Raw genomic sequence first — 23,477 nt, 5'->3', positions numbered from 1 at the left:
ATCTAACATGAAATACTGTACTGCTATTATGGCTTCTGGCACACATTTGCGATATAATTTTGTAGTTTCTTTGTTAAATAAAATATCTGCCTTATGTTCATATTATTATTATTATTATTATTATTATTATTATTATTATTATTATTATTATTATTATTATTATTATTATTGTCTCTCAGCTCTAACATTGATAGGTGATGCATCACTTTTGTCCACAGCTGTATTTGATAAGGTCTGGCGCTCTTTTTGTGACGATGCTGTTTCACGACACTTTTTCTTAACAGTTTATTGCTGTTCTAGAATATCGTGTTAATAGTTTGGAACATCACTCCCGACGTTCTGAAACGTGACGTGGAGTCCAGTCCTCCAGCACCGGGTTCTGAGATGGACTGTCGCGTCTCTATTGGACTAGTCCGTGTTACGCCTGCTTCGGGTCACAGAAAGCAAACAGGTCATGTTGAGAGATATTTGCATTGATTCCTTTACGAGCTTGTCTCTGCCTCAGCCGATTGCAGCATCGTTGCACATGAAAGGACATCGTGTTAGAAGCAAATACAGCGTGCAATTAACCTTTAGATAGATAGATAGATAGATAGATAGGTAGACAGATAGATAGATATTCTTACTTCACCTGGAGTTAAGAATCAAAACAGAATATATTCTAGAACCCAGATATTGATTTATATATATATATATATATATATATATATATATATATATATATATATATATATATATATATAATGAAGAAAAGTATATTTTAATAATTAGCTACAACACCGTTATGTATTAGCTTTGACTGGATTGGATTCTAAAGAGTCCGACCGACTGCCGTTGTCTCTTCAAACGAATTGGGATCTTTAAACTCGGGGTGCTTCTCGTCTCAATCTAGAGCAGTCACGCTGGTGTGTTAAAAGTTTATTTAGAAATCGTACAGTCGATTATATTGCGATAATATTAATTTTATAGTATCGACAGCCAATTCATAGTGTGCGTCTGATGCAGTGACAGCGTAAGATTCAGATATTTTAAAAAGCGTTCTCTTCTCTTACTGTCCCGGGATGGTTTATTGCAATCCCGGGACACGTTCATCAAAACCAGGACGATCCAGGGAAAACAGGGACAGGTGGAAACCCTCGAGTCGTAATAATATAACATGCACGACGTATTTTGGGGGGTAAAAACGACACCGCTCACGGTTAAACCGTGCCGTGTTGGGCACGGAACCTTTCGTTGCCATTAGTTGCGTGCGTCAGCGAGACCCTTGCGTGCATATCCGCTTTACTTCCGCCCTCTTCTTTTCCCCCAACCACGTGTGTTTACTTTCGTGTCTTTTTTTTCCCCAGCATGGCTGCTCCCGGTGTGTCTGCCGCCTCTGTAGCCGGTGCAGGAGCCCTCCGCTCTGGCATGGCAGCGGGGATAGCCGCCGCCGCTTCTGCTGCAGCAGCCCCGCTCGCCCTGCGCATAGTGGCGGAATGTCCGGTGAGCAAAGCCCGGGCGTGCGAGCTCACTCTCCCGCACTGCACGGTGAGCACCCCGGTGTTCATGCCGGTGGGGACGCAGGGCACGCTGAAGGGAATCACGTCGAGCCAGCTGGAAGCGCTCGGCTGTCAGATATGCCTCGGCAACACCTACCATCTGGGCATGAGACCGGTATGTACACGTGGTGTTGCATGGCTGACCACGCAGGTGACCCGCTAATCTGACACTGTTTTGGGTGATGTAAAACCAAAAAAAAAAATAACATACGTTTTTATTAGGGGTCTGATTGTTCAAACTGCACCCGCCACGTGATCATTTCAGTAATATAGTGAGTTCTGAATCCTAGGATCGGGTGCAAGGATAGCGTGAGTTTCAAGCCGTGAAGACCCTTTTGCAATTGATTCCTGTCCTGCATTTTAAAAAAAATACAGGACTGGAAATGGATGGACTTCAAACGGGTTTCAAAGGAGAGCAAGCTTGTGTACCTACAGCTAAAATGACTGTACCTTTTGGGGAATATAAACATACCTAACTTCGCCTACAAGGTATGATGCACAGGATGCTGTAAACAGAACATTGGAAAAGAGATAAGCCATAGAAACTGCATGATTCAATTCCAGCTTGTTTTCAAACGGGTCTAATCTGCTTGTTTTAATCTGCGTTTAAAAACTGTACATGCAGCCCAGCAGTACCAACAGTTATTTTTTTTTTTTTTTTTAGGGTCCTGAGCTCATTAAGAAAGCCAGCGGTCTGCACGGCTTTATGGATTGGAAACGCAACCTCCTCACGGTGAGCTGGGCTTCAGTTAAAGTCTCTGAATGTCCTCTGGGGTCAGCCGGGCAGTGACGCCTGCATGCGAGGCACAGAGAGTATCGAACCACATCGAGCAGCAGGATTTATGGAAACAGTTGGTTGGAATAATTGGATGTTTGTCCCAGCACTATTGGTTAATAAGCGTGTGTGTGTGTGTCCGTGCGTGGGTGCGTGTGTGCTCCCTCCCTCCCCAGGACAGCGGAGGGTTCCAGATGGTGTCCCTGGTGGAGCTGTCGGAGGTGACGGAAGAGGGGGTGCGTTTCCGCTCCCCGTACGACGGCAAAGAGATCCTGCTCACTCCCGAAGAGTCCATCGGCATTCAGAACTCTCTGGGTACCTTCATCACACCCTCTGAGAAACAGGGCTGCACTGAAGCCTAAGCTGTGTGTCTAGATCGACCGACTGCCTATACAGAACTTTGAATTAATAATCTGTTTCAGGGCTGGAAATAAGACTCCCGCTGCACAGCGGTTTGATCCATTCCTGGTTTAATAAGACACACCTGGGGTTGTTGCCTATACACTGTGGCTAATCAAGCTCGTAGTAAAACCTGGAATGGGTGAAACTGCTATGCAGCAGGAGTCTTATTTCCATCCCTGGTTTAAGTATTTGTATGGTTATTCTTTAGTCCACCGTACCTGTGACAGATCCAGTACTTGATAGAAAACAGACCCCTGTATACTAAACCATTCCTGATCTATAACTGCATGAACAACTCCTAATACTAACCCTGCAGACTCTGGTGTTCCCAGTTCAGAGTATATTTCACAGGGGTCTGAATGCTCAAATTTATAGGTCCCAGTCATTTTAATAATATACTTAATTGAGGGTAGTTTTGAAACCCAGGACTGGGCGCAGCTATGGCCAAAAGTTCAGCATCACTTAGAATTTTAAGATTGAGATATAATTAAAAAAACAAACTATATGAACATAATTTAGATATTTTATTTAACATCATGTAATAAAATAAAACTATGAAATGATATTGCAAAAGTCTTAGAATAGTAGTACAGTATTTCATGTTAGATTTTGAAATGTCACATTATTTCAGTTTATGTCAGTTTGTCATTAAGTATATGGAAAACTACAAAGCAGTGTGGAGTAGTGGTTAGGGGCTCTGGACTCTTGACCGGAGGGTCGTGGGTTCAATCCCAGGTGGGGGACACTGCTGCTGTACCCTTGAGCAAGGTACTTTACCTAGATTGCTCCAGTAAAAACCCAACTGTATAAATGGGGAATTGTATGTAAAAATAATGTGATATCTTGTAACAATTGTAAGTCGTCCTGGATAAGGGGTGTCGGCTAAGAAATAAATAATAATAATAATAATAATAATAATAATTCATTATGTTAAGGTAACGGCAGGTTTCATTCGACTCTATGAAGCAGAGTGAGTTTGTTCTGTCGGGTGATGCAGAGCGTTTGGCCAGCGCTGTAGTGTGGGTTTCTTCCCCTGCGTGTGGGATGTTTGGGTCACAGTGAGTTCAGCTCGGACTGCACTGTCTTTACCTGAGTGCCTCGCTCCTCCTCTCTGTGGTCAGGCTCGGATATCATGATGCAGCTGGATGATGTGGTGAGCAGCACTGTGACAGGACCCCGTGTGGAGGAGGCGATGCACAGGTCAGTCTGTGTGTCTGTCTGTCTGTCAGTCAGTCTCTGTAAGTCTATCTCTGTGTCAGTCTGTCTGTCTGTCAGTATGTCTGTGTCTGTCTGTCAGCCTGTCTGTCTGTCTCTCTCTCTGTCAGTCTGTCTGTCTGTCTGTGTCTGTCTGTCTGTGTCTGTCTGTCTGTCAGTCTCTGTAAGTCTATGTCTGTGTCAGTCTGTCTGTCTGTCACTCTCTCTCTGTCAGCCTGTTAGTCTGTCTGTCTGTCTGTGTCTGTCTGTCAGTCTCTGTAAGTCTATCTCTGTGTCAGTCTGTCTGTCTGTCAGTATGTCTGTGTCTGTCTGTCAGCCTGTCTGTCTATCACTCTCTCTCTGTCAGCCTGTCAGTCTGTCTGTCTGTCTGTGTCTGTCTGTCAGTCTCTGTAAGTCTATCTCTGTGTCAGTCTGTCTGTCTGTCAGTATGTCTGTGTCTGTCTGTCAGCCTGTCTGTCTCTGTCTGTCTCTCTGTCTGTCTCAGTCTGTCTTTCTCTGCCTGTCAGTCTGTCTGTCTGACTCTGTGTCTGTCAGTCTGTCTGTCTGTCAGTCTCTGTATGTGTCTGTCTATCTGTGTGTCGCACTGCAGACCTAGGAGTCAGTTCCCTTAAAGATTCATTAAAATGTGAGAATTCCTTATATATATATATATATATATATATATATATAATTTCTAATCCTGCTGCTTCTCGCCACTGTGGAAGTCTGACCCGTGTGTTTCAACCTACCCTCAACAACCCTGTGCTCTAAGTGCATGCTGTAGATAATGAAACGCCTTTACTGTTGAGAGATGAGAAACCCGGGATCATTTCTGAATGACAGCTACAGTTACAAGCAGCATTGTGAGCCTCATATCAGAACCAGCTCCAGCAGGTGAGGACTAACAAAGCCATCGTTTACTGCAGCGTGCCACAGTGGTGCTCCCTGCAGGCTAAAGGCTAATATAAGACTCAAAGGCCATTGTTTGTCTTTCACTAAAAATGTATTGAATTTGTGCAGAAGACCTTGATAAAGCTGTTTGTGGTGCACCAGCTGTGCACCTGTGAAGGCGTGTCGAGTTTTGCAGATTTTGAAAACTGCTTCTGACGAAGGTGTTTTTTTTTATTTTTTTATTTAAATGTCGTTTTCACCCCAGATCTATCCGGTGGTTGGATCGCTGCATCAAGGCCAATGGAAACCCAGACAGACAGAACCTGTTTGCCATCATTCAAGGGGGGCTGGACCCAGAACTCAGGAAGACGTGTCTGGAAGGTGCGTGCCAATCACTGGGCTGCTTTCAGAGATTTGTATGAGAACTGTTACAAAGTGAGTGCAGGGACGGAAATCAGACTCCTGTTGCACAGCAGAGTCACCCATTCCAGGTTTTACTACCAGCTTGATTTTTATTTATTTTTTTATTTATTTCTTAGCAGACGCCCTTATCCAGGGCGACTTACAATCGTAAGCAAATACATTTCAAGTGTTACAATACAAGTAATACAATAAGAGCAAGAAATACAATAACTTTTGTTCAAGCAAAGTACAAGTGTGACAAACCACAATTCAATAATACAGCAGATAATAGTGATAGTTACATCAGGATGTGATTAAATACAAAGTACTACAGGTTAAACACTTGGCAGATTACAGTATTTTGAAGTACAGGATTAAATGCAGTAAAATAGGGGGCAGGTAAGAGCAAAATGAAGCACATTTAAATGAAGGGTGATAGTGTCCCAGGATACAAACAGAGGAGTTCTACAGGTGCTGTTTGAAGAGGTGAGTCTTAAGGAGGCGCCGGAATGTGGTCAGGGACTGGGCAGTCCTGACATCTGTAGGAAGGTCATTCCACCACTGCGGAGCAAGGGTGGAGAAGGAGCGGGCTCTGGAGGCAGGGGAGCGTAGGGGATTAGTGGGTGACAAGCTCAGATGTGTCTCGTTATTAAAATCCTAGTGAAACCAGGAACGGATCAAACCGCTGTGCAGCGGGAGCATTATTTCCAGCCCTGGAATATAGTTTATTATTATTTGCTTATTTAGCAGACGCCTTTATCCAAGGCGACTTACAGAGACTAGGGTGTGTGAACTATGCATCAGCTGCAGAGTCACTTACAACTACGTCTCACCCGAAAGACGGAGCACAAGGAGGTTAAGTGACTTCCTCAGGGTCACACGAGTCAGTGGCTGAGCTGGGATTTGAACCGGGGACCTCCTGGTTACAAGCTCTTTTCTTTAACCACTGGACCACACAGCCTCCCCTAAACTGTTTCTGTTCTTAGTTGGAACCCCAGAATTCTTGGCTGGAATGTTTTTTTTCCTGTTCTTTGCTCCGTAGAGATGACGAAGAGAGCGGTCCCTGGCTTCGCTATCGGGGGGCTGAGCGGCGGGGAGGAGAAGGAGCATTTCTGGAAGATGGTGACCCTCAGCACAGACCACCTTCCCCGGGAGAAACCTCGATACCTCATGGGAGTCGGGTAACACTGCCTGTTCTGTAGGGTTCAGCGAGACAGTCCGTGTGAGAGCCATTGCAAACAAATGAACAACTAATGTCTCGCCTGCGTGTGTGTTCGGGTCTTCTTTTAACTCTTAGCGGTCCATGTACTCAGCGCGTCTCAGATGCGTCAGGTCCAATTTATTTTCACGCGCGCAGTTTATTTTAGACGCGCTGTTTAAAAGTATTTTTTTTCCCACAGTAAAACAGGTTTAAAAGTCTCTGCATATCAACAGGACACTCAGTACTGCATCTCCAGCCCCGCTCCTTGTTCGCTGTATTTTTCACATACCTCTTCATAGTCGTGCATACCGATAAATCATCTCCTGATCACTCTTTTTATCACCAAACTCCTCAATAATGCGATCCAAGTCATTATTTTATTACTATAACATCTCAAAAAGCTCTGCAAATGTCTGTGATATTCTTTGAGCGCTGGATGCAGAAGCAGCTATCTTGTTTGTTTATGTCCGTGTTATCTATGTGGTGTCGGGGCGATCTGTATTCATGAGATACGCCCCCTTTTTTTTTTCGGCTTCTCTCGGCTCCTATCGGTCTCACTCGGCCATTGAATGTTTTACTCAGCTTTTTCTGTTTTTTGCGTCTTTGCAGACATTGGACCGAAAAGGGAAAATTGCGATGTCGGACCAGGTCCGACATAGGACCACAATGGGTTAAAAATGATTTTATTAATTGGCTGGAAGACAAAAGTGTAATTCGCACTATACGGTGAACACCGTCCTGCCCCCCTCCCATTCCCTGTTAAAGACAGGAGAGGAACGCTCTTCTGTACAGTAAGTGCGTTCATTATTTCAGACTTCACTCGTGCTTTGGTTTCCTTTGAGTCTTTTTTGATCCAGCCCATTTATAAATTTTGTTCTGGGAACGAATGAAAACAGCGGTCGGTTTTGCCACCAAATGCATTTTGAAGCAGCGTCTGTTGGAGTATTTGAGCACCTCTGGTATCCCACGCAGTGGTTCTGCATCGATAGTGAATTGATAACGTTCTGGCATGCCTTCCCTTATGGAAGAGTTTACCGTGGTTTGGGCTGTTTTTTTTAATGTCCTTTACCACACCTCACGGAGCTTTACAATGCTCACCTATGCAATGCATTAGTAAGACCTCATCTAGAATATTGTGTTCAGTTCTGGTCACCTTGTTACAAAAAGGATATTGCTGCTCTAGAAAGAGTGCAAAGAAGAGCAACCAGAATTATCCCGGGTTTAAAAGGCATGTCGTATGCAGACAGGCTCAAATAATTGAATCTATTCAGTCTTGAACAAAGAAGACTACACGGCGATCTGATTCAAACATTCAAAATCCTAAAAGGTATTGACAATGTCGAACCAGGGGACTTTTTTGACCTGAGAAAAGAAACAAGGACCAGGGGTCACAAATGGAGATTAGATAAAGGGGCATTCAGAACAGAAAATAGGAGGCACTTTTTTTACACAGAGAATTGTGAGGGTCTGGAACCAACTCCCCAGTAATGTTGTTGAAGCTGACACCCTGGGATCCTTCAAGAAGCTGCTTGATGAGATTCTAGGATCAATGAGCTACTAACAACCAAACGAGAGGGAATTAGCGTGAGTATCTGCAGAGCCCTGGTGTGACTGTGAGTCAAGCGCGGCGCCGACCCAAATCGCACCACTGGTCAAAATTGCAGCCCGCAGTGTTCTGTTAAAATGAGGAATTGTCATTGATGCTTCAGAGTAATAATTGTTCAGCTGCTTTCACCTGAAGCCAGTTTCATTGACCGAACAGAAGAGCGGCTTCAGTTTAAGTGATGTGCTGTCCCTGTGCGGAGAAGCTCGTTCTCACGATCGCTCCTGTTCGTTTCAGGTACGCGACGGACCTGGTGGTGTGTGTGGCTCTGGGCTGTGACATGTTCGACTGTGTCTTTCCCACCAGAACTGCAGTGAGTACCGTACAGCAGAACTGAAACCAACATGCGGGCCAGATAACACGCATTATAATCATGCCTGCAGTCTCATAGGCACCACTGCCTTCTGGGGGATGATGGGATTTGTAGTTCCACTGTTTGACTTGATGAGATTTGTAGTTCCACTGTTTGACTTGATGGGATTTGTAGTTCCACTGTTAGACTTGGTGGGATTTGTAGTTTTTTGGGGTTTTTTTGCAGACGCCTTTATCCAAGGCGACTTACAGAGACTAGGGTGTGTGAACTATGCATCAGCTGCAGAGTCACTTACAACTACGTCTCACCCGAAAGACGGAGCACAAGGAGGTTAAGTGACTTGCTCAGGGTCACACAATGAGTCAGTGGCTGAGGTGGGATTTGAACCAGAGACCTCCTGGTTACAAGCCCTTTTCTTTAACCACTGGACCACACAGCCTCCACACAGTTCCACTGTTAGACTTGGTGGGATTTGTAGTTCCACTGTTAGACTTGATGGGATTTGTAGTTTCACTGTTAGAATTGTTATGTAGAGAGAGAGAGAGAGAGAGAGAGAGAGAGAGAGGTATGAATATTGTAGAGCAGTTTGAACCCTGGTCCTCGGAGACCCCTGTGTCTGCTGTTTTTCATTCCAACTGAGCTCTCAATTACTTAACTATCCCCTTAATTGAACTCATACTTCACTTAATTAGGTATTTTTAATTGTTTTCAGCTCTTAAACATTGGGGATTTCAACTTAACTGAACATGTTATTTATAACTTGAAATCTACAACTTATTAGGAGCTGAGAACAATTAAAAAAAGGTGTAATTACACTAATTGTTAGTTCAGTTAAGGGCTTAGTAATTGAGAGCTCAGATGGAATGAAGCGTAGAAGACACACAGGGGGGTCCCCCAGGCACCGCTGTTGTCGGGGGAGAGCTCGGCCCTCACGGCTGTTTTTCGTGTTTTTGTTGCAGAGGTTTGGCTCAGCGCTGGTCCCCTGGGGTTCCCTGCAGTTGAAACACAAGCAGTTTGCAAAAGACTTCCAGCCCATTGACTCGGACTGCGAGTGCGCCACCTGCAGGAGGTAAGAGGAATCGCCAGGGCATTCCCCATCGGTCTCCAACCAGCAGCAAAATACTTCCTTTGTTTTTCTCTCTTTCTTTCTCTTCTTTCTCTCCTCTGTCAGCGAGTCTGGTTTATTAAGCTCTTGTTCCCTCTCTGCCCCCCCCCCCAGGTACAGCCGTGCCTTCCTTCACGCCTTGTTTAAGAGTGACACGGCTGCCATGCACCACATCACAGTGCACAACATTGCGTACCAGGTATGTATCTGTGTGTCACTGCACCTCTTACACACTGTCCTGTACCAGATCTGTATCTGTGTGTCACTGCACCTCTTACACACTGTCCTGTACCAGATCTGTATCTGTGTGTCACTGCACCTCTTGCACACTGTCCTGTACCAGATCTGGATCTGTGTGTCACTGCACCTCTTGCACACTGTCCTGTACCAGATCTGGATCTGTGTGTCACTGCACCTCTTACACACCGTCCTGTACCAGATCTGTATCTGTGTGTCACTGCACCTCTTGCACACTGTCCTGTACCAGATCTGGATCTGTGTGTCACTGCACCTCTTACACACTGTCCTGTACCAGATCTGGATCTGTGTGTCACTGCACCTCTTACACACTGTCCTGTACCAGATCTGGATCTGTGTGTCACTGCACCTCTTACACACTGTCCTGTACCAGACCTGTATCTGTGTGTCACTGCACCTCTTACACACTGTCCTGTACCAGATCTGTATCTGTGTGTCACTGCACCTCTTACACACTGTCCTGTACCAGATCTGTATCTGTGTGTCACTGCACCTCTTACACACTGTCCTGTACCAGATCTGGATCTGTGTGTCACTGCACCTCTTACACACTGTCCTGTACCAGATCTGGATCTGTGTGGCACTGCACCTCTTACACACTGTCCTGTCTGGTGCTTCAAGTAATTGCAGGGTTGGGCACTAGAGGACGACACAGACTTAGAAACTCACTCTAGCCATGTGGTAAGTGATCAGTTCAGAATTGGTCCTGGGTATTTCATGTGTGTAGTGGTGCTTGTGGAAAGGCCCTCCAGGACGGTGATTGGACACCCCTGCCCTAGTCATTAACAGCAGTAAAATGCACACACGTGTTTCTCATTGTCCGCGCTAGTCTTTACCAGCCCCCCCTCTCTCTCCCTCTCCCTTCCTCCCTCTCTCCCTCCCCCTCTTCCTCTCCCTCTCCCCGTCTCTCTCTCTCTCTCTCCCTCCCCCTCTTCCTCTCCCTCTCCCCGTCTCTCTCTCTCCCTCTCCCTCTCTGTCTCTCTCCCTCTCCCTTTCTCCCCCTCTCCCATTCCCTCCTTCTCCCTGTCTCTCCCTCTCTCCCCCTCTCCCCGTCTCTCCCATTCCCTCCCTCTCCCTCTCCTCGTCTCTTCCTCTCTCTCTCTCCCTCTCCCTCCCTCTCTCCCATTCCCTCTCCCTCTCCCATTCTCCCCCTCTTCCTCTCCCCCCCTCTCCCTCTCCCTCTCCCTCTCCCTCTCTCTTCAGATGTCTCTGATGCGCTCGGTCCGGCAGAGCATCGTGGAGCAGAGCTTCCCTGCCTTCGTGCGCCGCTTCATGGAGAGGATGTACAGCAGCCAGGAGAAGTACCCGAGCTGGGCCGTGGAGGCGCTGGCATCAGTGGGCATCACACTGGAGTGAGGAGGCGTTGAGGGACTGATCCAGACACACACACACACACACACAGTGAGGAGGCGTTGAGAGACTGATCCAGACACACTCACACACACACACAGTGAGGAGGCGTTGAGAGACTGATCCAGACACACTCACACACACACACAGTGAGGAGGCGTTGAGAGACTGATCCAGACACACTCACACACACACACTGACACACACACACAGTGAGGAGGCGTTGAGGGACTGATCCAGACACACTCACACACACACACACACACACACACAGTGAGGAGGCGTTGAGAGACTGATCCAGACACACTCACACACACACACACACACACACACACACAGTGAGGAGGCGCTGAGAGACTGATCCAGACACACACACACACTGACACACACACACAGTGAGGAGGCGTTGAGGGACTGATCCAGACACACTCACACACACACACACACACACACACACACACACACAGTGAGGAGGCGTTGAGAGACTGATCCAGACACACACACACACTGACACACACACACAGTGAGGAGGCGTTGAGGGACTGATCCAGACACACTCACACACACACACACACACACACACACACACACAGTGAGGAGGCGTTGAGGGACTGATCCAGACACACTCACACACACACACACACACACACACACACAGTGAGGAGGCGTTGAGAGACTGATCCAGACACACACACACACTGACACACACACACAGTGAGGAGGCGTTGAGGGACTGATCCAGACACACTCACACACACACACACACACACACACACACAGTGAGGAGGCGTTGAGGGACTGATCCAGACACACTCACACACACACACACACACACACACACACACACACACAGTGAGGAGGCGTTGAGGGACTGATCCAGACACACTCACACACACACACACACACTGACACACACACACAGTGAGGAGGCGTTGAGGGACTGATCCAGACAGACACACACACACACAGACACACACACACACACACACACACACACACACACAGTGAGGAGGCGTTGAGAGACTGATCCAGACACACACACACACTGACACACACACACAGTGAGGAGGCGTTGAGGGACTGATCCAGACACACACACACACACACACAGTGAGGAGGCGTTGAGGGACTGATCCAGACACACACAGACACAGACAGACAGACAGACACACACACAGACACACACACACAGCAGCCCTATCAAGAAAACCCCACGATATTTTTACAAATATGTGACAAAATCTGCAACCATTTCTGTACAAATTTCAGAACACCGTACAGTTCCCAAACAGCGCCGAGTAGGGAAACGAAATGGTAAAAGTGATTTTGATTTTTACAGAAAGTCTCGCGTGTACCCCAGCCTGGGCCCCTGTTAGCGCAGCATATTGCTTCAAATGTTGTTTTTTGTTTTTTAATTCCCCTGATCTATACCATGTTGTAACGCCACCTGTTGCTCAGAACTGGTATTACACATTCAGGTGAATTTTATTTTAGGGTTGATCCAGGTTTTTAATGCGTTTTTTAAATAAACTCTTGGATTTTAAAACTTTTATTTCTTGTCGTGTCAGTCGATGTAAAACCTGAAACTACAGTTTCAACACCGTGGTAGTGCAGTAATTGAACCGGGGCTCGTTTGGGGCTGCAGATGGTGGCGTTGATATCGAAGGATGTCTTTATACCGACGTCAATGGAAGCAGATTAAATTAAAGAGGGGGCCCTAATTGTGACGTCGTCTTTTTACTGAGGTGCTCTTTAGGGTTGGGGTTATGTTATGAGGTTGTATTTGTAATGCTGAGGGGACACGAAGCCGCTTTTTCAGGAACAGCTTCGTGTTCCCTCAGCTCAAAAAAAGGTCATTTATATAAGGAAATTCGTTTTTCGTACATTAAATATAAACACAGACAATGTTCCCTTACAGAAAACAACATGGCCATTGCTAAATGAACATGGATGGGGGGGGAATAATCTACTTTTTTTCAGTTAATAACGTTGTCTTGTCTAGAGTATTATTATTATTATTATTATTATTATTATTATTTGGGTTCGGACAGGTTGCTATGGGAACCCGTGTGTGACGCCGTGCAAGGCCTCCTCTCGCTTCATGCATTTTCATCGCAGTCCTAATTAAACTTTTGCAATTGATTTCAGACCGGGGACCTGTAAAGCACAGCGCTCTGCCTCGGCAGGTTACGTTCACTTTTGAATTGAAATGTGGGTGCCTTGCTGACAGTTTGATTTACGCTGCGGCATTTTCTCTTCAGCCTTTTTTTTTCCATTTTGTCACTTATCTCTGTGTACTTATGCTGCAGGACCGAACCTTAGTTTTCTATGCAAATATTGAAAATGACATTTTCAATTAGCTTTGCTTTATAACCTCCTGCTCCTGCAAGGACCAGAGCATAAAACATAATCAAATTTCGGGGGCCTTTCTGTATCTTTAGCTTTATCAATACAGTCTTTATACAATATGTGACACGTTTAAAGATGCAGCGAAATCAATGACCTCAGTGCCATTCAGATTTGTGAGTAATAAAAAAAGAAACCACATTACATAATTGTAATTTTAATTAATGTTAATTGAATTTTAAGCTATACGCCTATTATTATTATTATTATTATTATTATTATTATTATTATTAGTCTCGTAAATATGTTCAACTGTTAATTGTCTGATGAGGAAAACTAATACAAGATCTAGTAAGAGAATACTGATATAAAAAAAATATATTCTGTCGCCATACGTAGCCTATTCTCTGCTCACTAAATCACTGAGGCGCCGTTTCAGACAAAGGTGTGTCAAACATACAACCATGGGTCATCGGCGCAAAGGAGTATGCGATATATACAGCTCGGGAGAAATGTGTCTATTGAGTGAATATGGTATTCTAAAAACAAGTGTCATTTATAACTCCCTGTAATACTCCGTTGTAAATAGTCTCCGAAGTGCAACGAAGCTAGGACGATTTGGTAGGCGTGGTGCGCCAGTGTTTAAAGAAAGAGGCTTGATCCCAGTCGGATGAGGGTCTGGTTCATACTTCTGTCGCAGATGAATGCGACACGTCAGGTGCAGACAGCTGTAAAAACTGAACTCCGACATTTTTCAACATTATCCGACCCTATGCGATTTCAGGTCTCATACGCGTGGCAAAATGGTCTGTACGACTTTCCAAAAGACGTAAAACCGAGGTTCTGTTGTAAGTGACTCTGCAGCAGCGGCAATTGATGCAGAGTTCACCCCCTAGTCTCTGTGTTAGTCGCTTTGGATAAAAGCGTCTGCTAATGATGGCTAATTGATATAAGTGACTGTACATCAATGTTAACAGACCGGATCTGAAAATCCTGTACTGTATCAACAAACCGAATGATTCACATCAGCGGCGCTGTCCACTGTAGAAAAGGTGCTGAAATACATCAACAAAAATCATTTTAAAAAGTAGTCTACTTTTTGCAAGTCGATGCAATGGAATACGTACTTTTATAATATATATATATATATATATATATATAAACTGCTGTTTCTGAGGATTATAGCCTATATATTATACGCGATGAACTCTAAACACTAAAACAAATTATTATTATTATTATTATTATTATTATTATTATTATTATTATTATTATTATTATTATTATTATTAACTGAAAGTCTGTTTTTGAAACTCCAATAAAAATCAGTTTGTAGCTCTTAGTACTTCACTGGAAGGTCTTGCACCCATTCCTATGTAAGAAACGACGTCGTGTGTGTGTGTGTGTGTGTGTTTACTTACATATATGAAGTAAATCACGTGCCGATGCGTCTGTATTTTACAATGTAGACAATGTGTGCATGTTTTCTTCTCACACTCACTATAGTACTACAGCCGGAGACAGTGTCTGGCAAACATTTGAACAGCTTTAGTTTTTTTTTTTTTTTTTTATGATCCCGAAGTGTGTATCTGAGAGATGATAACGCCGCTCAGTCGTTGATTTCCGGATATCCCGTTAAATAAACACGTCGACTCTTTGCAGACACTCCGTGCGCAACACCTGCTGCGCTTCGTGGTAACTACCGCTAATATTTGAACCCAAACAGCTGACAGGATAAACGCAGCGGTTTTCACTCAATAGTAAAAACAGGACGGGGGGGGGGGTCGCTCTGTTTGTCTGTGTTGTTTCTAGGACCGGTTTAAGCGCTATACGAATCCAGTGCACGACAGAAAGCTGCGCGGGTAAGCAACTGGTGAGCGCGTAAGAAGTGAGAGAGAGTGTGTGTTTGTTTCTGCGAGACGCGCTTCTCTTCCCTCAGTTCAAAATCCTCAGGAAACGGTCGACGGCTGTTTTGGAGACCCGGAGCGGTGTGTTGTCTCCAGCGGCGTGTTGCTAGTCGGAGAAGCCGGTCCCTGGGGAACCATGGCGGAACTGGAGAAGGAGGTTCTGCCGCTGCCGCCGCGGTACCGGTTCCGAGACCTGCTGCTTGGAGACTGGCAAGCGGACGACAGGTAGGGAACTTGTTAAAGGGAGTGCACTGTTTATAATATAATTCCTGTTCTAATGAAATATACTGCGCAGGGTAATTGTAAAAACGTTGGATTAAATAAATCCCATCGTTTTATTTTTTAATTTCGTCTCGCCTTGAGAGAGACCGGCGGGGCTGAAACAGCCACGGTCTCCCCCACAAGCACTGAGCCGGCTGGGCAGCCCGTTCTCGGGGCACCGGCGACGTGTGTTTGATGGTGTGGAAAGGAGACCCGGCGCTTTCCCTTCATCGCTGCAATTCTTTTTAACCCCTTCAGGTACACGAGGAATCGAGCGCTCGTTCAAACGGTTTCTTCTTCAAATCCATTTGAGAGCGACTCGAGCATCGCGAGGAGGACACTGACCGTGTGGATGACCAGATCCAAACCCGTCAGTACATTTTAAACCCTGGTGCTTCGTGCTCCTCATTGCAATAATAATAATAATTAAAAAAAAAAATGTTAGCATCGTTTTTTTTATTTGTGGGACGATTTCCATTATCACACACTGATGCCTTTGTTAAATAAAGCATGCATTCTGTTATATAAAAAAAGGCGAATTTACCCGCCCTCTTTTGTCACTGGGGCAAAGACTTATGTGGGTTTTATAGAGAGCAGGTGATGGGGGCTTGGTTGGTAGGTGCTTCTGCATCTCAATAAATCACTCAAAGCAAATAACGGTAGCAATGTTCCCTCAATTTAAACTTTTCTCGCTGTCAAATTCAGTGCTGACCGAACAGTGTCGCCTTATTGACAGTATGACGGCGGCTGTTTCTTTGTTTAATTGCCCTGTCATTTAAATCGTAGAACGTAGAAGTACAACACAACAAACACATAACCACGGTTTTTATTATGTGTGTCTGCGGGCTTGTTTACGAGCGAAACAAACAGATTCGTCTCGGTGTGTGTCAGACTTGTGCGAGAAGCTAACATTCTGTTTCATCGATCGCGTTAGTGATATATATATATATATATATATATATATATATATATATATATATATATATATATATATATATATAATCGAGTCTGTGCTGCAAAACGTAGACGTGTTTGTACGCACGGTACATCACGTTGCGATTTTTAGCTTTGAGATGTGCTGATGCGAAATAGATTTTAATTTGTTAGGGCTTAAGTGCACATGTTATACCAGAAGTCATGGCGACCTATCTGACAGCTGATTGGCTGAGTTACTGACGGCTATATCTTGGAATCACCAGGGAGGTTCGGATCAAATGTGCTCATAATAAACAGAGGGTAACCGGAGCGGTCATGTGTGGTTATTTTTTTACAGCGTGTAAATGTGTTTATCAGTTCCGTCCCATTAACAGTGCAGTTTAACTGTGATTGCTGGAAGAATATCCCTCGAACTGAAGCCGAACAAACACGCGGTCTTTAAGGAAAGTGTAATAAAATCGCATTGAAGCGCATAAATACACTTCAGCATTTAATACGCGCTGCTGTGTGAGGACGTTGCTTCTGAACAAATCCCACGGATTGTAAAACAGCCACTGAGAGTCATACACGTTTAAAATGAAATAACAGGCAGAAAACGCCTCTTTAACTGATACAAGAAGCCTTGCATTTCAAACTACTTTGTTTTCATACACAGCGGCCCCTCTGTATTTTTCTACTCATCAAAAATATATATATATTTATATAAATAAAATCAGTGTATATAGGACTTTTACAATGTACCGTCAGAATGCCTGTACAGCGAATTAACCAAACGAGTGCTTTATAAGATCTGTGAAATATCTAGAGAGGTCTGTATACACGAAAACAAGAAATACGTTACATTAATTATTATTAAAAATCATAGATGAAGAAAAAAAATAGCAAATATATTAAATGGTTACTTTTCACAGGTTTTTACAAAGGAGGACACGGACAACATGCCCCACATGGTGACCTGTTCCTATCCAATTTTAAATAACTTTAGCATAACGGAGGCAGAAGTGTTAAAGGGACTAGGAGCTCTTAAAATAAACAAATCCCCTGGGCCGGATGAGATCCTCCCAAAAGTACTCAAAGAAATGAAAGAAGTTATTTACAAACCGCTAACCAAGATCATGCAACAGTCTCTTGACACAGGGGTTGTACCGACAGACTGGAAAATAGCAAACGTAATACCAATCCACAAAAAGGGAGACAAAACCGAACCAGGTAACTACAGACCAATAAGCCTGACTTCTATTATATGTAAACTTATGGAAACTAAGATCCAAAATGGAAAATTACCTATATGGTAACAATATCCTGGGAGACAGCCAGCATGGTTTTAGGAAAGGGAGATCGTGTCTAACTAACCTACTTGACTTTTTTGAGGATGCAACATTGAAAATGGATAACTGCAAAGCATACGACATGGTCTATTTAGATTTCCAGAAAGCTTTTGACAAAGTCCCGCATAAAAGATTAATTCTCAAACTGAACGCAGTAGGGATTCAAGGAAATGCATGCACATGGATTTGGGAGTGGTTAACAGGTAGAAAACAGAAAGTACTGATTAGAGGAGATACCTCAAAATGGAGAGAGGTAACCAGTGGTGTACCACAGGGATCAGTATTAGGTCCTTTGCTATTCCTAATCTACATTAATGATTTAGATTCTGGTATAGTAAGCAAACTCGTTAAATTTGCAGACGACACAAAAATAGGAGGAGTGGCAAACACTGTTGAAGTAGCAAAGGTCATTCAAAATGATCTAGACAGCATTCAGAATTGGGCAGACACATGGCAAATTACATTTAATAGAGACAAGTGTAAAGTATTGCATGCGGGCAATAAAAATGTGCATTATAAATATCATATGGGAGATAGTGAAATTGAAGAAGGGAACTATGAAAAAGACCTAGGAGTTTATGTTGACTCAGAAATGTCTTCATCTAGACAATGTGGGGAAGCTATAAAAAAGGCTAACAAGATGCTCGGATATATTGTGAGAAGTGTTGAATTTAAATCAAGGGAAGTAATGTTAAAACTCTACAATGCATTAGTAAGACCTCATCTAGAATATTGTGTTCAGTTCTGGTCACCTCGTTACAAAAAGGATATTGCTGCTCTAGAAAGAGTGCAAAGAAGAGCAACCAGAATTATCCCGGGTTTAAAAGGCATGTCGTATGCAGACAGGCTAAAAGAATTGAATCTATTCAGTCTTGAACAAAGAAGACTACGCGGTGATCTGATTCAAACATTCAAAATCCTAAAAGGTATAGACAATGTCAACCCAGGGGACTTCTTCGACCTGAAAAAAGAAACAAGGACCAGGGGTCATAAATGGAGATTAGATAAAGGGGCATTCAGAACAGAAAATAGGAGGCACTTTTTTACACAGAGAATTGTGAGGATCTGGAACCAACTCCCCAGTAATGTTGTTGAAGCTGACACCCTGGGATCCTTCAAGAAGCTGCTTGATGAGATTCTGGGATCAATAAGCTACTAACAACCAAACGAGCAAGATGGGCTGAATGGCCTCCTCTCGTTTGTAAACTTTCTTATGTTCTTATGTTCTTATTAGTTTATTTGGCACAAGGTTACAGTGCAAACACAATATTTAAATAGTGTCGTTTACAGTGAGTGTAAATGCTACTAGAATACAATATGCGATAAGAAGGATTTTTCAGACAAGGTGTCTCTGCAGTGATATCATTGGTTAAAGGAATGCGGGTTAGGTTTGGGTAAAACTCTAAAGAAAAGTATATTACACCGGGTCACTGACTGACCGACATCAGCTACACTGCATCGACTGAGCAGCGCTGCGCTCCGCATCTGTTAATGATTAAACACCAATGAAACGAGGCTTGAAACGAGCACACGGGGCTGTGTCGCACCAGCCCCTTCGCGGATCTCCACAGTCAGGTGATTTAGCAGGCAGGGTGGCGTAACGGGGCTAATTCACCAGCTTCACAAACCTGTCTCCTCGGGAGGCCCGGGTCCGAGTGGAGCTGGTTAAACCCGATTTCAACATTAGTGTCCGAGCCCCTGTTGGTTTTGATGTTTGCTCACCGCGGGGTTCCAGCGAAATCGAGTCAGATTAACTCTTTCATGCAGGACACACTCATATGGGGACCGATGAAAAGCACTCTCTTCTAGTCTCTATATGGGAACATCCGGCACACGCAAACGCACGATGACCTCAAACTGAGGATGCCATTTGTTCTGCATATACAGCATTGGGGGGAAAAAAATTAATTCAATAAAAACATATATTTATGCGTCCAGAACATTTTCAATATTTCATGCATGAAATGGTTTTAAACATGGTTCAAAAACAGCTGCGTCAATATCATTATTGCTCTGGGAAAGAACACAGGCAGGATGTTTAGGAAATGTGGTTTCTGTTATACTGTACTGTATCAATATCTGGGTTCTAGTATATATTCTGTTTTGATTCTTAGCCCCTGGGGAAGTAAGAATATCTATCTATCTATCTATCTATCTATCTATCTAAAGGTTAATTGCACGCTGTATTTGCTTCTAACACGATGTCCTTTCAACGCTGACAAATATACACCGCGTTTATTTATGTGCAACGATGCTGCAATCGGCTGAGGCAGAGACAAGCTCGTAAAGGAATCAATGCAAATATCTCACAACATGACCTGTTTGCTTTCTGTGACCCGAAGCAGGCGTAACACGGACTAGTCCAATAGAGAAGCGACAGTCCATCTCAGAACCCGGTGCTGGAGGACTGGACTCCACGTCACGTTTCAGAACGTCGGGAGTGATGTTCCAAACTATTAACACGATATTCTAGAACAGCAATAAACTGTTAAGAAAAAGTGTCGTGAAACAGCATCGTCACAAAAAGAGCGCCAGACCTTATCAAATACAGCTGTGGACAAAAGTGATGCATCACCTATCAATGTTAGAGCTGAGAGACATCATCATCATCATCATCATCATCATCATCATAATATAGATATAGATATAGATATAGATATCCAGGGAAAACACTGAATAGTCGACTAGAAAAGTCACAAACTGGTAGTCGACTAATCGCAGCAGTGCAGTATATTTGGGCAGTGTCAGTGTTTGTTTTGCATTCAGCTGAATTGAAGCTCAGTGAAATGGTGAGGCGCCCGGTTTCAGACGGACGGCAGCGCAGTCGCGGTTTCAATCCCTTAACATGTAAAATACGTTTGAAAACTTTAATAATAACATTTTTTTAAAAAAAATTGAAGCACTGTTAAAACTTCTTGCACAGAAATCAGTCTTACAAAACTACACCTTTTTTGACATGATCAAATACATGATATTTTATTACGTTTTATTTTTTAAAGGGACGACTGGTCGCCTATTTCTAACTTGACTATTCGCACTGGCGAACACGTAATCATTCTCGTAGTATATGCCCCTAATTCGTGTAGAAGAAAATGCCCCTTTTTAACAGACTCAAACTCTTTCACACACACACACGGCGCTAAGAATGACAGGCACATTAGTTCAGCAGTCCCAAACAACGCCCTAATGATCTCCAGCACAGCCTACAGGATAGTGTTTTGTCGCTATTACTGACTTGTAGAGTAATGCGCTGACATTCAGATTATACAAACGAGACTCTGGTGGCTGTTTCTGCATCGACCGGGGTCTGCGGAACAGTGTAGGGTGGATTAATCTGGACATGAGGTGGGCGTGCTCACAAATAGACCACGTCTGCCAAATTAATGCCGCGTCTCTTCAGAGCTGCCTGCAGAAATCGTTCACCTCCTCTTCAGCTTTGAAACATCGGCCCTGATTTATCAACGCAGCGTGCGCCCCTGAGCGCATATCTTCTCTGTGTGTGTTTGAAAACACACAGGGGTATTCAAATACAAGTTTCATAAAAGCTTACCATAGGAAAAGTGTAATAAAGCACGGTGAAGCATTGTAAAGCCCAGAGAGCTATGGTAAAGGATATTTAAAAACACGGCACACCATGGTATGCGTAAATGCGCAGGGAAAGTATGAAATAACTGTAAAATTACTGTGCAGGTTTAGCGTGGTGAGCGTGTATAAGTGAACATATTATTATTAGCTTTTAGAAACGGCACAAGAAACTTAATAAACCCAAGGACAAACGTGTCGACCGGAAGCCTTGAAAAAGACTTCTAGCGGAAACGTTTGTCTTTTCAATTTTATTCCGTTTTCCTTGGTCTAAATTCAGAACTATTGAGTGTTTAATAGGATGAGATTGTTAGCTTTGTTTAAAAAAAAAAAAAAAAACTTCAAATGACATGTTTTTTTGTTTTCTGGTATAAAAGATCCGAATATTGCTTCTAATTATATAATAATAATAATAATAATAATAATAATACTAATAATAATAATAATAATAATCATCTTTAATTTTATATAGCGCCTTTCATAGTGGACCACCATCACACAGCGCTTTACAAGATACGAGACTAGAGTGTGTGAGCTATGCATCAGCTGCATATGTAGTTATTTTTTGTATTTACTTAGTTGCCTCCTTGCCTCTGCAAGCATCCTGCTTGTTTCTTATTGCTAATTTTACCCAAATCCTGCTTTTGTTTTTTTCAGTCTGTGTTAAGATGCATTGGTAAAGAGTTCAGGAGCTGCTCTTCAGCTCTACTTTCCTGCCATAGACAGATAAACTAGACGAGCTAGAGTGTCTGTACATATTAGCAAGCGCCAGCGCCACCTAGTGCACAGCCAGTGTATTGCCAGCAAAGCAAAAGGAAACTTAATCCAAAGGGGCAGAGCACTAGATGGCACCATAGATAAGGTCACTGTGATCCATCTCGCCTGGGCTGCATCTGTGGCGGGCAAATAGAACCGAGGAGCTGCCTCTGAACTCGGGTGAAAGTAGACATGATGACATCACACGGAACATCCGCGCTGTCGGGTTTTCAAAGCAGTGGACGGTTCTGGATGTAATTGAACAAGTAACTCGTTGCTGTAATCTGATTACATTTTTCAGTAACTTGTAACTTGTAGTTCATTTTTCTGAAATTTTCAAAAATAAAGTAGTTACTTTTCGTTACTTTTAATGCATGACGTGGAAATCGGAAAGGGCTTCAACAGTGCTGGCCAAATCTTCCATGTGACAGAAACACGCTTTCCACAACGTCTTGCTAGAAAATGACGTCGGAGGAGGAAGCGAGTGGGTTCGACAGCTGGATCTTCAGAGAATATTTCAAGCTGCAGCCCGACCAAACCGAAACAAACCTATCACTGTGTCTGAGAAGTAACTACAGTATTTGTAACCATAACTGGAATTAGATAGATTTCTTCAGGGAGAGGTTACGGTAGCTAAATACAGTTTTGTACAAGTAACTTGGAACTGTATAGGATTACTTTTTGAAACCATGTACACATTACAACCTGTTATTCTGTCAGTTCAAAAGAAATAAACTAGCATGTGTAAGGAGCTTTTAACAAAAAGTTATGCAAGTGTCTGGTCTATTTAAAAGTACAACGTTGTCAGTATTTCAGTAGAGACGCTCTGCAATGGTTTTTGCTACTAATGGAATCTGTATTTCGCCCAAGACATCTGCAGGGCGTCAAACACATTACATCTTCATTAATCAAAAGAGCCAGCTCTGTAGTCGAGAGAGAAGTACGTGCCTTATGCTGGCAGCATTATTAACTCATCAGCTGCTCGGAGGAGGACTGTCACAACCAGAACACACTCGCTTACAAGTGTAGCGAGGGTTAAACCTGATTTAAGACATCATCTCCTCCTGAAGTTAAGTGGCTTTCCTTCCTTCTCCCTGTCTGTGAATCAACAGATAAACTCCCTCTAATCGATCCTGACAGTTCAATTCTGCCGACAAATCGACACAAACACACCAGAGAGCTCGGGGCTCTTAACTTCGCCACAGACGTTCTCTACCCTCCCTCTCGTTTGTAGACGCTGAAAGCTGTTTGCAAAGTATATTTTGCCATTTATTTCTCGTCGGGTTGTTAAACTGGGTGCTTCAGCTGTATTGGTCTCAGGGTGCAGTT

At 43.7% G+C, this 23,477-nt stretch overlaps 2 protein-coding genes across 2 annotated transcripts in view; both read left to right on the top strand.

Annotated features, from left to right (window-relative positions):
• The first annotated feature begins 1,227 nt into the window (after positions 1–1,227).
• Positions 1,228–12,584, top strand: LOC117965604 (queuine tRNA-ribosyltransferase catalytic subunit 1). The gene is made up of 10 exons (XM_059007053.1): positions 1,228–1,653; positions 2,203–2,271; positions 2,490–2,628; positions 3,837–3,915; positions 5,066–5,181; positions 6,245–6,383; positions 8,244–8,319; positions 9,279–9,388; positions 9,539–9,623; positions 10,886–12,584. Exons 1-10 carry the CDS (start codon positions 1,348–1,350, stop codon positions 11,036–11,038), a joined length of 1,272 nt encoding a protein of 423 aa, XP_058863036.1. The 5' UTR covers positions 1,228–1,347; the 3' UTR covers positions 11,039–12,584.
• A 2,138-nt stretch (positions 12,585–14,722) lies between these two features.
• Positions 14,723–23,477, top strand: part of LOC117409829 (potassium channel subfamily T member 2) — a 93,143-nt gene continuing 84,388 nt past the window's right edge. The window contains exon 1 of the mRNA XM_059007207.1: positions 14,723–15,510. Within this exon, the coding sequence (XP_058863190.1) occupies positions 15,422–15,510 (89 nt within the window). The 5' untranslated portion in view covers positions 14,723–15,421. The remainder of the gene's footprint in view (positions 15,511–23,477) is intronic.

The sequence above is a fragment of the Acipenser ruthenus genome, chromosome 34, assembly GCF_902713425.1.
Source record: "Acipenser ruthenus chromosome 34, fAciRut3.2 maternal haplotype, whole genome shotgun sequence".
Taxonomy (NCBI): Eukaryota; Metazoa; Chordata; class Actinopteri; order Acipenseriformes; family Acipenseridae; genus Acipenser; species Acipenser ruthenus.
The sequence above is the reverse complement of the archived record's forward strand: the minus strand, read 5'-3'. Positions and strand labels throughout refer to the sequence as shown.

What these genes read in the sequence shown, in the direction of transcription:
- LOC117965604 (XM_059007053.1), top strand. Translation starts at nt 1,348, where the DNA reads ATGGCTGCTCCCGGTGTGTCTGCCGCCTCTGTAGCCGGTGCAGGAGCC. An exon ending in CGATACCTCATGGGAGTCGG is followed by an intron (nt 6,384 to 8,243) that starts GTAACACTGCCT and finishes TGTTCGTTTCAG; the next exon opens with GTACGCGACGGACCTGGTGG. An exon ending in GAGTGCGCCACCTGCAGGAG is followed by an intron (nt 9,389 to 9,538) that starts GTAAGAGGAATC and finishes CCCCCCCCCCAG; the next exon opens with GTACAGCCGTGCCTTCCTTC.